Source organism: Hakea prostrata, chromosome 10 (assembly GCF_041222555.1).
Source record: "Hakea prostrata isolate BN-2017 chromosome 10, UWA_Hpros_2, whole genome shotgun sequence".
NCBI lineage: Eukaryota > Viridiplantae > Streptophyta > Magnoliopsida > Proteales > Proteaceae > Hakea > Hakea prostrata.
In genome coordinates, this window is record NC_142609.1 from 4,379,146 (window position 1) to 4,397,054 (window position 17,909).

At 36.4% G+C, this 17,909-nt stretch overlaps 2 protein-coding genes across 2 annotated transcripts; both read right to left on the minus strand.

Moving 5' to 3' along the window:
* Positions 1-8,093: 8,093 nt before the first annotated feature.
* LOC149001602 (salt tolerance receptor-like cytoplasmic kinase 1) lies at positions 8,094-9,305 on the minus strand. The gene is made up of 2 exons (XM_089138488.1): positions 8,925-9,305; positions 8,094-8,815 (listed from the first exon to the last, which is right to left on the minus strand). Exons 1-2 carry the CDS (start codon positions 9,301-9,303, stop codon positions 8,094-8,096), a joined length of 1,101 nt encoding a protein of 366 aa, XP_088994614.1. The 5' UTR covers positions 9,304-9,305.
* A 4,113-nt stretch (positions 9,306-13,418) lies between these two features.
* On the minus strand, positions 13,419-14,567 carry LOC149001603 (F-box protein At2g26160-like). The gene has a single exon (XM_089137092.1). The coding sequence runs from the start codon at positions 14,565-14,567 to the stop codon at positions 13,419-13,421; it is 1,149 nt and encodes a 382-aa protein (XP_088993218.1).
* Positions 14,568-17,909: the final 3,342 nt, after the last annotated feature.

Sequence of the window (17,909 nt, forward strand, 5' to 3'; positions counted from 1 at the left end):
AACATTTGTTCACCTAATCAATAGGAGTCCCTCTGTTACCTTAGGGTTTAAAACCCACGAGGAAATGTGGTGGGGTAAACCTCCCGAGTCTTAGTTACCTCGGGGTATTTGGGTGTGAATCCTTTGCTCATCGAGTATTGGAAAATTAGAACCCGGGGAGTAAAAAGAGCATCTTTCTAGGTTATCCTGAGGGGGTGAAAGGATACAAGCTATGGGATAGGACTGTGCCTGGTGTTAAGACCTTTATTAGTAGGGATGTTCTCTTTAGGGAGAGTGTGTTCCCTTGTCTTTCCATTGACAATACCAACTTGAATCCACTTGATCAAAGAATGACGAGACTTCACTCAATTTGATTTAGGGCGGCTGATGTTTTCTTAAGTCCTGCTCGGACTCTTGATTTTAGTATACCAAAAGTACCCTTGACTTCCCCTCAACCTAGCTCCGGTAATAAAGAGTGCGAGGTTGTAGTTTACGAGAGTGAGAGTGGGCCATTGCCCTCTCCCGAGTCTTCTCTTGGTAAGGTGGAAGAAGTTCCTGATCCGAGTAGTTACCAATTGGCCGGGGGATAGAACTAGGAGAATGATTAGGCCACCTAGAAGGTTTGTAGCCAACTTTGCACATGAGGCTGATATTTCTGTCTACGATATTGGGTTAGAAGAACCTAATTCCTATGAAGAAGCTTTGGGTTCCAAAGATAAAGATTTATGGGTTCAAGCCATTAATGATGAATTAGATTCATTAAATAAGAACCAGGTTTGGGAATTAGTTCGAAGCCCAAGGATCAAAGGTTATTACCTTGTAAGTGGATATTTAAAATCAAAGATGATGGAATTGATAATTCCAAAAGATATAAGGCAGGACTTGTTGCAAAAGGTTTTGTTCAAAGAGAAGGGGTGGATTATGATGAAATATTCTCTCCGGTTGCCAAGTATAAGACTATAAGGTTGTTGTTGTCCCTTGTTGCTCGAGAACAAAATGACAATAGAGCAATTGGACGTGAAAAGCGCCTTTCTTCATGGCAATTTAGAAGAAAGGATATATATGCAACTACCTTTAGGCATCTCGGCAGGTGGAGATGAATCACAAGCTTGCTTGTTGAAGAAATCTCTCTATGGACTTAAGCAGGGCTCCTAGGCAATGGAATAAACGTTTTGATTCATTTGTGTTGAGTGTAGGGTTTAAGAAAAGTGTTTATGATGAGTTGCCTATATTTTCTCATTTCGGATTCTGTTGTGTTATATCTTATACTTTATGTTGATGATATATTGATTGCTTGTGTTGATTCTAGTCGATTCAAGATGTTAAGAACAAGCTGAAATCTGAATTTGAGATGAAGGAACTTGGGACAGCCAAGAAAATTTTAGGGATTGAGATTCATAGGGATAAGGGGGGAGGATACTATGTTCATTGGTCGGAGGTTATATTTATTGAAAGTGCTTAAGAAGTTTAACATGCTTGATTGTAAACATGTAAATGTTCCTTTAGCTTCACATTTTAAACTCTCAAATGATCATTGTCCTAAGAATAATTTTGAAAAAGATGAAATGTCAAAGATCCCTTATTCTAGTCTTTTAGGTTCTCTTATGTATCTTATGATATGTACTAGACCCGATATTGCTCATCTTTGTTAGTGTATTGAGTAGGTTTATGTCTAACCCTGGTAAAGAACATTGGCTTGCTCTTAAGTGGCTTTTAAGGTATTTGAAAGGTCTTGTTCATAAAGGTCTAGTGTTCAAGTCCACACTGGTGATCTTATTCTTGAAGGATATCTTGACTCAGATTATGCTAGTAATATAGATAACGAGGAAATCATTATCTTCTTATTTCTTTACGTTATCTGGTAATTGCATCGGTTGGAAGGTGCAACAACAGCCTATAGTTGCTCTGTCCACTACGGGAGGTGAGCTTGTTCTTTGCATCTGAATGTGTTAAAGAAAGTATATGGTTGAATGGTTTGTTATGTGAACTTGGTATTTTGAAGATTAAACTGTTGTCTTTGTTGATAACCGAGTGCTATCTTCTTATGTAAGAATCTGTTTATCATGATAGAACCAAGCATATAGATATTAAATACTTCTTTCTCGGGGATAGAATAACTGATGGTTCACTTTTAGTTGAAAAGGTAAATCTTGAGCATAATCCTGAGTTGTGGTACTAAGTCATTGCCTCTTTCTAAATTTTTACATTGTCTTGATTTGTTGGGAATTGGTAATGTTGTTTAGTACATATGTTCTGTAAGTTTTTTGAGTTGTATATTACTTGTTTTTTAGATTGTGGTGTGTGTCTTGTGGTTATTTGTTTGTTTATCAGGTTTGCATTTGTTGCAGTTTTAGGGGAGATGCTGCCCAAATTTTTATAACTCTTATTCTGTTTATCTCGGTTTGGGATATATGCAGTGTGTGCATGTTTGCTCTTCATTGTTGTATGAGTGAGTTATGAGTTATGAGTTATGTTTAGGGTTTTCTCTACCTAGTGCAGTCTGTTGCATGGTATATCTGCATGGAGTCATTAGTGTTGCATGGTTAGTGTGTCTAGGTATTTTGCATATTCTTTATTTGTTTTGTACTATGTTTTCTTTTGTCTTGTGTGTGCAGGTATACGTGGACGATGACGGTCGCATCCAATTCACTATAGTTAGTTCTTTGGGGATACAGATTAAGGGGGAGAATGTTGGGGTAATCTGGTAATCTTGTATTTAGTGATTGAACCGAACCGGTTTGTTTTGGTTCATGTGGTTCAAGTCTTATTATTAAGGCTGGGGTTTTTGGTTCGCACGAGTTATGTAACTCGGTTTTTCTGATTTCATTTTGCTCTCTGCTACGGGTTCTTGAAGCATCTTGAGGGTTTCGTTCATGGCTTCCATCTTCGATCTTCTGTACCTATGGTTCTAGGTGGTTGTTGATCATGGAAAGATAGGGCTTCTGATCGTGTGAACAAGGCGGTCGTTCGATGGTCTTATGAGAACCAGATACGTTGTATTACAGGTTATATGTTCCTTGCTGTTCTTCTTCTTTAGTTTGTAATCACCCAAACCTATAGTGGATTGGATTCACACTCGAGTCCCGGAGACGTAGGCTTAATAGCCGAACTCCGTCATCAGTTTGTTGTCTTCTCTGTTCTCTGTTTCGTTTTTACCCTTGTATGATTGGTCCGAAACGATTAGGGCATGAGGAATTTTGACCTTGCGATCACAATTAGGAACATCAAAGAATGTGAAGCAAACCCAAAAAGAACCCACCCTAAAAAAACAACCCCCCCCTGGGGGGGGGGGGGGGGGGGAACTTGATTTTGTTTGTAGGGGGGGGGGAACAAAAAAATTAACTCCTTCACAAACACGGGGCGGGGGGGGGGGGGGGGGGGGGGTGGTGGGGGCAAAAGAGGGAAAGTGGGGGGGGGGGGAGGGGGGAAGAGGAACCCCACACCAAAAAACAAAAATAATTAGATGAGAAAAAAATAAAATAAAAAATAACTTTTCACAACAAAACTGTTCTGTGGGGGTGGTGTTCTTCTTTTCTTTCTTTGGTTGTTGTGGGGGGTAAACATGAACCACCATCAGCTTCTTCATCGTTTACTACTACACTATTGGATTTGCGTCTAATCTTGAATTTCAGCAACTTGAAGCAGGCCATTATTGTGATTTGTGAAAGGTACTCAAACTTAAAGGAATCAAAGAAACAAATCTCTGAACAGAAGCTGTGGTCGTGAGGAATGGGATTATTAATACCACTGGATTCTTCTCAATAATGTATGGACGCCTAGTTGGTACGTTTTAAGCTGCCAAGAAAAAGAGAAAGAAAAAGAAGGAAATTTAATTCTAACAAAGGAAACTTGACATGGACACTACCTAGCTACTGACATGGAAACAAGCAAAAACACGAGTTTGTTGTTTAATTCAACTATTCAAGGATTAGGTGATTTGAAGAGTTAATCAAGATGGGAAAGGTTTATTAAAGGATTAATTAAGGTGGGAAAGATTTAATTAAGGTTGAGGGAGTATGACCTGACTCGAACACCCTTGCCAACCAGTAGTCATATCAGAATTTAATTCAATATATCAAAAGCCAAGCGTGTATAGAAAGTGTTGACCAACATTAAGATAATAATAACATTAAGAATTGGGAGGAAAAAATAAATAAAGAAAATTGATTCCATTGCCTTGGTTGTTAGCAGAGTAGGTAGTAGCAAATTGATATTCATGTTTAGATGAAGTCCACCATACCCATTGTATCCCAAAAAAAACATTTTAAATTCTAGAATAAGATAGAGATTACCAAACATTACTTAAAGAATAATGCAGAGGAATCTTTACCATGATAATATAACAATCTTTTAATCAATTTCAATTTGTAATTGAAGTGACAATATGATTAATATATGAAACAATGTGTGTATGTGTTTTTTTCTTTCATACAAAGTAAATGAAATAGTGTGTTTTTGGTCCCTCGTTTGGATGCCAAAATCTCTTTAAGGGATAGAGAGTTGGAGCTAGGTACATTATTGTGAGCATATCTCTTAATACTGATTGAAAATTTTCACTTTTATTTTATGAAAGAGGGTTTTAGTTAACAAGTGGGAAGGCATAACACACTTAATGGTCTCATAGGCTAAAAGACTACAACAATATTTATATGAGAAGATTCAGATATTTATAGAGACTTCAATAATCCTTAAATATGCTAGGAAAGATCAACAATTGATGTATAAATTTTGTCCCAAAACATCTAAATACATAAATACTTTGAGTTTTTTTTATTTATTTCTGCATTGTGTTCTTTCTTTCTCTACTGGTTGTTTTAAATTATTGGCTGAACAAAATCCTATTTTAAGTCTAGAAATTGTTTTTCTGCTTAACTCTCTATCTTGCTTTATTAGTTGGTTAGATTTCCATCTTGATCTCTGAATGAAACTGTATAGTAGGTTTAGGTTATTTAGTAATTTGTTAACTTCCTTTCCTTTTCTATTTCTAGTTTTGACTTATTCTAATTATATTTATCTATTAAATTCATGCCTTTCCTTGGGAAGTAGGTGGTGTAAGGCAATAGCTTGCCTCTGGCTGTGGCTGTCACGGTTTGTAGCTTTGTTTAATTTTATCATGAAGTTGCCTGCTTGGAATGTTATGGTTATTAATGGTAAATTCACTCAACAATGCATTGCAAAAATACTGATTAAAAATAAATCGTATCTTATTTTCCTTTGTGAAACAAAGTGTCGGGACCATCTAGCCTTTCTTTCTGCGAAGAGAAAACTCATTATTGGGTATACCCTAGTTGGTCATGATTCATGAAGCTAGCTCTAGTTCTAAAGGTCTACAGGATGAATCATGGTTTTATTTAATTTCGATTTTAAAGTTACACTAGTTCATTCGTATCCCTCCTCTTTTATGATCCGTTGTTATTCCAACAGGTATACCTACATTGTTGTGTTCATTTATGCCCCTCCTAACTATTTGGATTGAAAAGTCTTTTGGGCACATTTGGCATCCCTCCTTCAATCGTTAACAGAACCTTTTGTGATTATGCTAGACTTTCATGAACTTTTTGAGACCATAGATAAAATCATAGGCATTTTTAAAGCATCACTTACACTCTCTGCTTTAAAAACTATTAGCAATGAAGCCAATCTCACTTAAGTTTCTACACCTGGGAATTATTACACTTGGACAAATAGACAAAGACCCCCTAATCTTGTCAAGGAAAAATTGGATCGAATTTTTTCTTCCCCAAACTGGGTGATTCTAAAAATACAGGATGGAACACAGACCTCCTTTTGGTTCAATCCTTGGACACCATCAATAAGAACTTGTCTGACATCTTTACAAGATTTTTCTCTTTGTTCATGAAGGGCAACAATGGCCGAGGTTTTCCACGACTTTCAAACTTTGAACAAGGAGTTATCTCTACCTTCCTCTACTTCCCACCCCCTAATAACATTGTCAATATCACTAAGAATTCTCCATTTGGCATTGTCAATATCACTTTCTTAGTTAAAATATCTCTCCAAGAAGATTGAGTTCTTAACTTGGTAATTAAGTAATCCATCTGGGTAATCAAAACCCTTATCCTGAGCTAGAAGATCAAAGGGTTGTGATACATCTTTGCAACCTTAGAGGTATGAACTCAGTATATAAGCCAAATACTCAGTACAAATTAGGGTAAGCCCAATTACAATAATTCTGGCATTTATTCTCCTATAAGTTATAAAGAAGACATTCATTCATGGAGCATTTACTCTTCCATACGAGGATTGTGTCTTCTTGACATCATTGGAGGTAGTTTCCCATCCTCAGATGCGGTATACTCTCACTTAGATCCCGTTCTCTTTGATTCTCAGGAACCAAGCTTAGATCAGCCATAAACCAAACTACACTTAGTCAGATTTTGGAACAACAGAAATGAAAATGATAAATGAGGAAGCAGTGCAAGGAGAGAGTAAGCAAGTAAGTTCAGTAATCCCAATGGCTTTAGTAAACAAAAAAAAACAATAACCCCATTTGACAAAATCCCCACAAAATTCTCATTCTTAATTAACGTGAGGTTAAATTCAAATTAGGCATATAATCTGATTTCACAAGTATCCATAACAAGAAACAGATACAAAAAGGAAATAAAAAATCAAACCAATCTAGTAATCTAATTCACTGTATAGCTGGATGCCGCAAAGTTAATAATGAAGGAATAAGAAAAGACTGTAGCCAGACTAATGCGTTTCTTCTACCAGTTGACTCGAACATAGGAAAATCTTGGCCTTCCAAATCCTCTATAACACCTCTATAACGAAAAGAAGGTCCATGCAGTTACCTCTACATCTAGGGAAATCACGGGGCCACGGGCTGACAAAAATGAAGGTGGAACCAAACTTTGGAAAATATTTGGTCACCTAATCTCTTCACTTTTAGACATTTCTACCCAAAAAAAAACTCTCCACTTCAGTCCACTTGGCATTTATAATCTCGACATTTTAATAGGAAGTAACTCATCCTCAAAAGGAACTAACTAGTCATCATCATATTCAACCAGAAACGAATGAAGGTTCACAAAGATGGAACCTAGATGTTATTGTCCCAATATGTGCTTAATATTAATCTTAATGGTAGAATCTGTAGAACCACAAATGATGACAACTTTTTCAAAATGTCTTACTGTAACGTTTTGTTGCTTATAGAACATGACATCTAATGTGACATATTGATGTTCCTTTTCTTCTTGGTTGGGACTGTTTGATAATGCAGTTCGTCATGAAATGCACACGGCTTGTAATTGAATACGATCGACATAGAGATTGAGACACTTGGAAATCTCGTCTAATAACTCTTGTGGAAGATCTACCCAGTTTCCAGCTGCTGCCATTGTCAATACTGTGTTAAATTTGTAATTATGTTAGAACTCCACCCATCAAGAATTTCATTAAACTTGAGTAAAGTACGCATACACACACACACACACAAGAGACCTGGAGGAGATTGAGATCGACTCATTCTCAAGGAATGCTAAACGTAAAGAAGTGATTTGTACAATTCAAAGTAGGAAACTGGAAGAAAAAAAAAACGAAGAGATTAAGTGCAACTCAAACTGGGAAAGTAAATATATCGTAAGATGATAAGCATAATTCACAATTCAAAATTCAAAACTTACGTTACATTGTTGAGATATCTGGAGATCTGTTGAGAGAAGCAATGGTCATCTGTAGACCTGGTTTTCAGGAAGTTGCTAGATGTGATTATGACTTAGTCCAAATAAGAAACAAGTCATCTGAACTATAAGGAATTGACGAGAAAAGGGTACGTGTGCTCGGTGGGTACTGTTCTGGAAGATACAGAGTAGGTTAGTTTTCAAATCAAGGAGACTTTCGACAAAACAAACCAATTTAAGTAGGTTAATTTGGTGGAAACCTATTCAAAGTGAGAGTTCATATTCAACACAAAAGAAATTCATACTCGAGGTTCCTTTTCAGCCAGCGCTCTGGGGTTGAAACATCAATTCCAAACAGGTGCAAATGCTATGTACAAATGTTTATGTTTACATTCCATAAAACAACAACGAATATACAAAGAGAACTTGTTTCCTTACCAATGATTTTAATTTTAAAGTAAAGTACTATCGTTCATGGCCAGAAGTATACTTCAGTTTCCTTTGATTTGCATTTCCATCAACCTTGAGTCCTTCTACTTTAGAGACATAGGAGATGGGCTGGATCTTCTCCTTCATAGTATATATGATCTCAGTCATGGAAGGTCTTTGTATCGGATTCTTGGCAACACAAATTGTTGCTATATTAGCCATGGCTATGGCTTCTTGTGCATCAAATTGGCCTCCTAGACGAGTATCCATCATTTCTAGAATCTTGTTTGGATCTTGAAGTACTGGAGCTGCAATTGAAATCAGCAACTGTTCTTTTTCAGAGCAGAAAGCCTCCAGTCCCGTGAGTAACTCTAAGATGATCACTCCATAACTGTAGACATCATTCTTAGTTGATGGAATACCAGTCTTCAAGTAATAAGGATCCATATAACCTACAGAACCCATCATTGAAATCTTTGATGAGGGAACAACTGTTGATGAAAAACCCATCTTTGCAGACCCAAAATCACATAGCTTGCAGTTGAGTTTCTCATCAAGAAGAACGTTTGATGATTTGATATCGCCATTAATAATTTGGCCTGCACTGTTGGTGTGGAGGTAGTTGATGGCTTGGGCCAGTTGGTGAGCTATGGACATACGACTCTTCCAGGAAAGAACTGATCCTTTCCTTCCTTGATGGCGAAGCTTCTCGTGCAAAGTTCCATTGTTGACATATTCAAACGCTAAGATTCCTTGTTCTGCATCAAAATATTAATATTTTAATTTAGCTTTAAATGACTAAAATTAGAAACATCAAAGAATGTGAAGCCAACCAAGATAGAACTCATTCTTCAAAAGCAAACGCACCTTGCTCGTCGCTGTAGCCAAGAAACTTGACTATGTTTTCATGGCGGATGTGAAGCAATACTTCTAATTCTCTCTTAAACACTTCGCGGTTACGCTGGCTGTCACAGTGCATCTTGAGAACACCAAGAGTCGAATCTGGGAACTTGGCAAGATAGACGACACTGAACCCTCCAAATCCTATAACTTGTGAGAAGTTCATACTGAAATTTTCCATATCTTTCCAAGCAAATCTTTTCACCGAGGAAGTCGTCATCTTCTTCACTCCATCCCTGGTAGAATTACTGGATAAACATGAACCACCATCAGCTTCTTCATCGTTTACTACTACACGATTGGATTTGCGTCTAATCTTGAATTTCAGGAACTTGAAGCAGGCCATTGTGAAAAGAATTAATGCAAGCTTGAAGGAACCTCTGATCAGAAACTGTGGTCGTGAGAAATGGGTCTTATTAATACCATTGGACTCTCTCAATAATGGATTTTAAAAGATTTTCTTTGAATTTGGTCGTGTGGTTGGTAGTTGGTACGTTGAAGTACTGCACTGGAAGCTGCCAAGTGGGAAAGTTTGATTAGTGGAGATTCTAATGAAGGAAACTTAAGAAGAACACTACCCAACAGACATGGAAATCAACAGCAAATCACGAGTTAAATGAATGTCACCAGACACGCAGAAGCTGCCTTATGTTGTTTAATTCAAAGATTAGGTGATTTGGAGAGTTAATTAACATAGTAAAGGTTTATTAAAGGATTAATTAAGGTGGGAAAGATTTAGTTAAGCTTCAAGAGGAGACCATCGTAATAGTATATTAATATGACCTGACTTTGGACACCCTTGCCAACCAGCAGTCTGATCGGACTTCTATCGGTCAAAACGCAAACGTTTATTGGAAAGCTGTGGACATTTCTTTTAATTTTTCCAATGCATGGTGGTCAGGAAGGAAAATTTAAATAATCATGACTACACATTTACACTTACCAACAAAATAAAATAATAATGATGATTGCAAAGATATACATCAGTTATGAGAAAGAAGAAAAAAAAAATTCTTAAATCATTTTTTTTTGGGAATTGGAAGTATTTTATGTTAGAGGTCGAGATTATTATCTATAGGGGTTGGTCCAAGTGGTAAGCAATTTGGTCCACCTAAGCAAGATTTCGATATCAAATCTTTGTGGATATAAAAAATTCCAACTGGAGACTCACCCACCACAGCTAGGTGTGCGATAAAAATTAATGCCATGACTTATTCACTAAAAAGTGTTGATAATTATCGACGAAAGTTAATACCATGACTTATTCACTAAAAATGTTAGATAATTGTCAATTGAACAAACTTGTAATGATAGGACATATTTTTTAACTATTCACTGTGAGAACTAAGAAATAATGTGTATACTAATTAAAGAAGGCTTAAAAAATGATACATTAAAAAGTTTCTATCTCTCTTTTATTCTTATTTTTCTTTTAAAGGTTTCACCTTTAATTCAATTAAAAAAAGTGAATTCTTAAGTCTTATCTTATCTTTTTCTTTGAGTCAAGATTTCAAATCTATAGAATCTATGGAGTCATAATTTATAAAATTAACTGTTTGGTTAACCAAATATCTGAAATGAAATTTATGGATTCATCTGTTACGTTTATGAATGCACAAATATTTAGCATTTTTATAGTAAAGATGAAATCTCTGAATTTCCCCCTATACCCATAAATCTATAGATTCACATTTTCAAGTGTAAAAAGAAGAATCTCTAGATTTCATGAATCAAAATTTTCCCAAAGGGTAAATCATCTCCGATTCATGAACGTCCAGATTCTTTCTTGGTCGATTAAAGGTTAATTGATTTATCATTTATAAGGTCGGAATTTTATAGTTATATATTAATCAGACAGGGGAGAAATTGTGATCTAAAGGTTATTTTGAGAAATACAAAAACCTTTATAGTAGGTTGCAACATCTTTTCTTCTTGTTTGTGTGGGGTCTAGTGGATCCATCCTAATTTTTAGAATAAGAAAGAGACTATCAAAGTAGACACCATTGTTTATTCAGGAGGATATAACAGAATCTTTACCAAGATAATGTAGTCATCTATCAATTAATTGCTCTTTTAATAGAAATGACAATTTGATTAATTTATGATACAATTTATTCTTCTTAACCAAATAAACAAAACAATGTGTTTTTTTGTCCCTCTCCTTTGGACATGATTTATTTTCACAGATGAGAGCGATAGAGAGTGGAAGGTGTTATTGCAAGCATATCCTTCCTTCTTGATTGAGAACATTCACCTTTAATTAATGGAAAAGAGGGTCTGATTAACACAAATCGTGCGGCATAATACTAATACTATTTCTTCCACAGTTGAATATAATGCTGAGGAAAAAAATGTTCAACTGTGGAAAAAATGGTGTTTAGCAATGGCGTGTGTTTCATCTTCTTCTTATTCTTCGTGGCCGGCTTCGATGATTCTCTGATCATTAAATAGCTCGTTGGAGATGGGAATATGATATAACCCATGAGGCAATAAGAGAATATGTTGCTGAATCGCTCACCCACTTGGGTGAAGAATGAGATTAATCCATGACTTAAACCCATCACACCATGAGTGCCATGGAAGCTCGCACCTGAAAGACTTGGAATAGAGATTTGAAACCCACAACCAAGAGCAGAGAAGAGGATATTAGTTCTTCTCCAAATTTACTCCCTGAGGATTGGCTGGCCATGGCTTCATTCACTTATCTCCCAAGTCAAACATAAGAAGAGCTTGGCCTTTGGAACCCTCCATAAGAGCTACATGGCAATAGTAACGTCCGAAATATGAGCAGTTGCTTCTACATGCATGGAAATACCGTGTTGAACTGCAATTCCATTGTTGGTTTTACAAGATTTAAACTGTGATGTGAAGATTGTCGTGTGTATTGAATTTTTTCCACTGACTGATTTTCTGGTTTGGGTTTTTCCCCCTCTACCTAGTTCTGCAATCTGGTGTAATTCATTTGTACCCCTACCATCATATAATAGGAGATCTCACCATGTTCAACTTTCAGAGATGGGATCTCTACCTGATTGCTTACGTATGGTCTAACTAGGGAAACCATCATGATTGCTAGATTAATAAGATAGAGAGATGATTAGTGTAAACCCCATTATTTACTATGAGGAGAAAACAAAAGAACTTTTAATTACCCAGATACTAAAACAATTAATCTCTTTAATTATGTCTGAGTAGCTGAAGATCTTTCTTGACAAGGAAGAAAGAAAGAGGTACAATGGAAGTGTCCAAAGGACCACCTGGTAGAGCAGGTTCCAAATTAGATGGGAGATATCAGATATAGGCAATTACCTCTACATCCAGGGAAATTGCAGGTCTGAGAAATATGAAAAGAAGACTCAGTGGAGAATACATTTGATCACCAAAGCTCTTCACTTCCACCTAATTGCTTATGTAAGGTCTAAGGGAACATTAGCATTCAGGATTTTACTTTCCTGTCCATTAAATCAAGGGGGGAAGTTTGGGGTATCCAAGGACTCATATATAGAGGTCTTCAACCATGGTGGTTTGGTGATCATATGTGTGATCTAAATTAACAAATGTGTCCTGATTTTGTCAGAATCTGAGAGATCTATTCTAGCATAACATATTGTTTGGTGCTAAGTAGATCATCATCCAATAAACAAAGTCATTTTATTTTCTAAATAGAAATATGGATCATCATAAATCTAATCAACAACTGGAAAAGAACTTCACTTTGATTCCCTTGACAGTATGGAATTAGCCCTAAAAATAGGTAACAAAGATAGAGATTTTATTATATTTCTAGCTAGTTTTTTGCAGCCACTGACACAGCAGAGATTCTAGCTAGTTTTTTGTAGTCACTGACACAGTAGAGAATTGAAAAGAAGAACAAAGCAAAGACTTCTAGTGAAGAACATAGAAAGATGGTGAATAAAACTAAGGAAAATAACTGAGACTGTAGTTCTACACATTCGATGTAGAAGTGCAGAAATACTTAGTTCTTAGGACTGAATTAAGTAACAGCTTAATAGTACTTTGCCCAGTTTTTTAATTCTATCAAAACTCACGTACTTTTTGAGGAGAGCTAAAATTTTGGAAGAAGTTCAACAATGCCACAGATACTACAGCAGCATGTTTCAATGAACAAAAGCAAAAGAAGAATAAACAATTTACTGGACTAAGACAACCAGAACCATTGAGATGATGTTGTATGCTACAATGCACCATTTTTAGCAGGGAAAAAGTACTAATCACAAAGGATAGTATCAATACATAATTCTCAATCTTAACATGAGCTTAAGATCAAATAAGAGATAGCTGATGTAATCTCACCAATCATAACATGGAAAAGATACATGTTAAACTACCAAAGACACCATAAATCAAACCAATCTACTTAACCATCTAGCTAGATATATGCCACAAAATTAATAGAGCATAGGAAGAAAAAATTGCAGCTAGACAGTGATTATATATAGATTAAACTGGGCTTGGTGTAATCCAGATGCATTCCCATTTCCCAATGACTGTCCGAGGAAATGCTGGCCATGGCTTAATCCGATTGTCTTCCAAATCGAGCAGAGCAGGAGCATCATCATCGGAGAGGTAAAAAGTTCCCATACAGAGTGGGAAGTATAAGCAGTTACCTTTACATTCAGGGAATTCATGGGATGAGAAATATGAAGGTGGACTCAGATATGGAAAATACATCCGGTTACCTAGGCTCTCCACTTGAGACCACTCCACATTTATAATCCCTGTGCTGTGCTTGTTCCAATCCAACTTATAAACTGTATACCCTATTTGTGTAATTCCATCATCAAACCAAGACATCTCATTAAGAACTAACAAGTCGTCATCGTCACATTCGACCAGAAACTTATCATAGCTAAAATAGTTGGAAGCTAGATGTGGTGGTGGTTGCAGTATCTGCTTAACATTAATCTCAATGGTAGAATTTCTTTGACCACCAACTACTTCTCTTATGACAATCTCTCCAGGAAAGCATAGAGTAATGACTTGTTGCTTGTAGAATATGACATCTAATAAAGTACGTTCAGGTCGTTCTTCAATTAGAGTCCATCTCCTATCTTCATATCTACAGATTAACAAACACAAGGGACCAGAGAGAGAGGCAACTGCCATGAAATCAAAAGAAGATGGGCTTGCTGACAGTACTACCTTAGATAGTCTATGTGCATCTTCATAATATGTGTACACGGATGGAAGCTTTATGTGTGCTTTGGTGAAAGGATTGAAGAGGCCAAGGGACGACTTCTCATTCATAAATAGCCAACCATTGCAGGAAGTAGAAAGGAAATTGTTGGTGAGAATAGCCCCACCAGGGTAGTAAGTAGGAAAGAAATTCTTACTGATCTCCAAGGGAAAATCCAGGAAATAGGATTTCTTTTCGGCAATGCTGTAGAATTCAAAGGTTGTTCCTCCCATTGGATCACAAGGAAACATTAAAAGAGGGAACTGGCGAGGGAGTTGTTTGGGAGTCTTTGGTAAGACTGATTGCCATGAAATGCAGACTGCTCGTAATCGAATATAATCGGCATAGAGAGTGAGGCACTTTGCAATCTTGTCTAACAACTCTGGTGGAAGATCCGCCCAGTTTACTGCCATCGCCGATCCCCTCTGTGTGGATTGCTACGGAAAAATAATTTCTTGATTAGAAGGGTAGAGAAGTAGTAACCATGGAAGGAAATCAAACTGAACTGAATGTTTCATTTTATTGTCATAAAAATAACTTGAATCCAAGAAAAAAAAACAAAATCAGATTGTGGCATTAGATAACATCTGAGGTCAAGCATTAAGAGTGGTTCATAGAAATTTATCTCCACAGCAATCAACATCATAATATAAATACAAACAGTATCCCACATGTTTCCAAGTTAGAACAATTAAAGTAGACAACCCCTCACAAGAAAAAAACCCCACTCCACATGATTCCAAGTTAGAACTAGCCACTTTTTGGGCTCCTAATCATAAAGAGTTCCAAATCATGGGCTGAAACAGAGATGCAGATTAAGTGGAGTAACTCTCTGTTACTGAATTTGGGTCTAGTAAAGGTGCACCGAGGAGGGTTTGATTTCATTTTCAGTGACTCAAGACAATTTTTGTTAGGGGTTTGAACTTTCTAGTGTGGACCTGATTCCTAACTGAGAACATTACTCTGAAACAGAGACTACCCCAAGAAGCAAGGTTGAAGAGCTAAGTAGCTCTTACAAACCCAACAGTGCAGCCCTCATTAAAGTTCAGCAGATAAGAAAATAACAATCAATTTAACAGGATTTTCTACTAGTGAAAAGAAGAAAAAAAACCATGGTGATGAATTTGCCCATTTACCTTAATTTGATGTGCATTACTGTATCAGCGAAAAGTTGAAATCAAACAATTTGACCAAAAGAGAGAGAGAGAGAAAAATCAAACCTTATTGCTAAGGGGTTCTTCCGTGTCTCCAGACATGAAGCCAAATCTATCAACACTTTTCAAAATACCTGTTTCTGATTATCTGGAACGACTATCTGAAATGGCATAGATTCACTAAATATACAGGAGTACAAACCCATTTTATGAACACTTCATAAAGAACAGGATTTTTAACCCACAGAGACAGAAACAGAGAGAAGGAATAACAAACATGCTCAGATCAATCTTCTAGTGTTGGCAACCATCTTTAGACCCAAAACATGGGCAGATCAAACAAAAATACAAGAAAACCGGGGAAAAAAAAAAATTGAAAATTACTTTGAAATGCAGTGGTGGTGTTAGTCTTCATGACACTCTATTTCTAAGCAGGATTCGATTGAGATTTATAAGAATAAACTAAAAAACTCAGTTCAGAACTCACGATATCTAATGAAACAACCTTGAAAGTTTTCAAGCTCAGAAGTCCGGAAGAAAGCAAGCAGAGATTCTATGTGATCAACCCATCTAGGAATCTGGTGCTCTGTAGCCCCAATGCCTCTGAAAACCTATATCCCTTGCTTTGTTTGCCATGTTGAGTTGAGCTGTAATTCATGCAGGATATTTACTGTCACTTTTGGAGATTGCAGTGTTGATTCAAAATTTAATTTCCAAAATCAACACCTCTCACAACAACCAATAAACAGCCCTCATAAACTCTTATGTTCTACAATCTGGCGGAATTCTTGAGGTCTGTCTATGAATTGAAGCGACAAATGGTCATCGATTCAGAAATGATTCATAAACTTTGACTTACAGGACCTGTGCAGCATAAATAGGAGGCATGATGGCAGTTACACATCTACTTCAAATTAATAATTTTTTTACTAATTTATTTCTACTCATTTGCCTTCTTTTGTGCAGGATTGAAACTGGAAGTGGACCTTTGAGCTTTCACAAAACTAATCCAAAAAAATTATGGAATGAAAAATATATTCCAGAACAACTATAAATAATTTTATAATATATATTTTTTGAAATGAATGCAAATCGATAGTATTTAAGTAGAAATTAACAGCCTTATGTGAATAGAGAACATGAAGAGATAATATATTTAACTTCGCGAATTAATGAAAAATTACCAGTCTTTGTAATCTGTTTATAGTCTTTTAATCATTCACACACTCTGTCACATCAGATTTCTCTCTTTCTAGATCCTTAGTCACCCTAATCAACAAATGAAACAATTCAATCCAATAAAACTAAAAAGGTTGATTCCCTTCGATATGTATGGTAGTTTCATTAAGTAACAAACTCAGCTGATAAACGTTAGTCATCCCGACCGGGGGGGGGGGGGGGGCCCCCCCGGGGGGGGGGACAGGCACAGGGGGGGGGGGGGGGGGGGGGGGGGGGGGGGGGGGGGGGGGGGGGGGGGGGGGGTGATCCCCATGGTTTATCTTGCTTCAATTCTTGAATTAAGAGCCATTAGAGATGCTTTTCATTTTGCTTCTGATTTAAGTTTTAATTATATTCAGGTGTTCTCCAATTGTCAATGTGCTGTAACAGCCCTTAATGGGGCAAGTTCAATGTTTAGACTAGAACTATATGGGGACTGGTTCAGGAGATTTTATGTTTGTCAAATTGCTTTTGATTCATTGTGTTTTGTTTATGTGCTTAGGTCTCTAAATGTTAAGCACAGACTATTTGGGTATAGGGTCACATCTGTAGAGGTGGTCGTATTTTTGGTGGCAAAACTCACCAGCTTTTCTCAGTAAACTCATCATTTGATGCCTTAGATAGAGTCTTCTTAAATTAATCTCTTCTTTTTATAAAGCAAATCGACTTCGATTATTGAATAATCCACATCACTTCTGGTTCTATTGTAACAAAAGATTCTCTTTTTATATGGAAAAGGTCCAAATCAATAATTATGATCTTACGTATGGACAATTCCTCAATATCTTGTTCATTTGGTCTTCAAGATCAAAATTTTAAAAGAAAATTTAGGAATTGATGTTTTAGTTTTTATTGTGTTTTAATTTTTTTTATTTAAAACTAAGAAGAAAAAAAAAGGATGGATAATCAACCCAAAACGGAATACCAAAAACAGTTGAACTTGAATAGAGGATCCATGTATGTATCAATCCCAATTGAGTGCATCAATCCTCATATTTTAGTTTCTATTCGATCGACATAATCACCTTTATGTTTGCTATTCCTGGGAGTTGAGTCCTCCAAGTCTCTTGTGGCCACTACAAGTCAAGAATAATTCAAAATTCAACATGAAATGAAAAGCTAGGCCATCATTCTAGGGGTCCTAAGGATCAACCCAATGCTCTCTTGAATCCTATCCCTCACTTTGATTGCCGTATTGGATTGCAATTCAAGGTTTGGATTTTCAGCCCTATTCCCAGTTCTGCAATCTAGTGAATTTTTTTTTTTTTTTTTTTTTTTTTGAGGGGTAGAAATTTGGTGGAGTTGTTAATGCAGGATTGTTTAGTTGGTAAGATTAATACCAAATAGTGAATAGGTTTTAGGTTTGATTATTGTTGTTGGCAT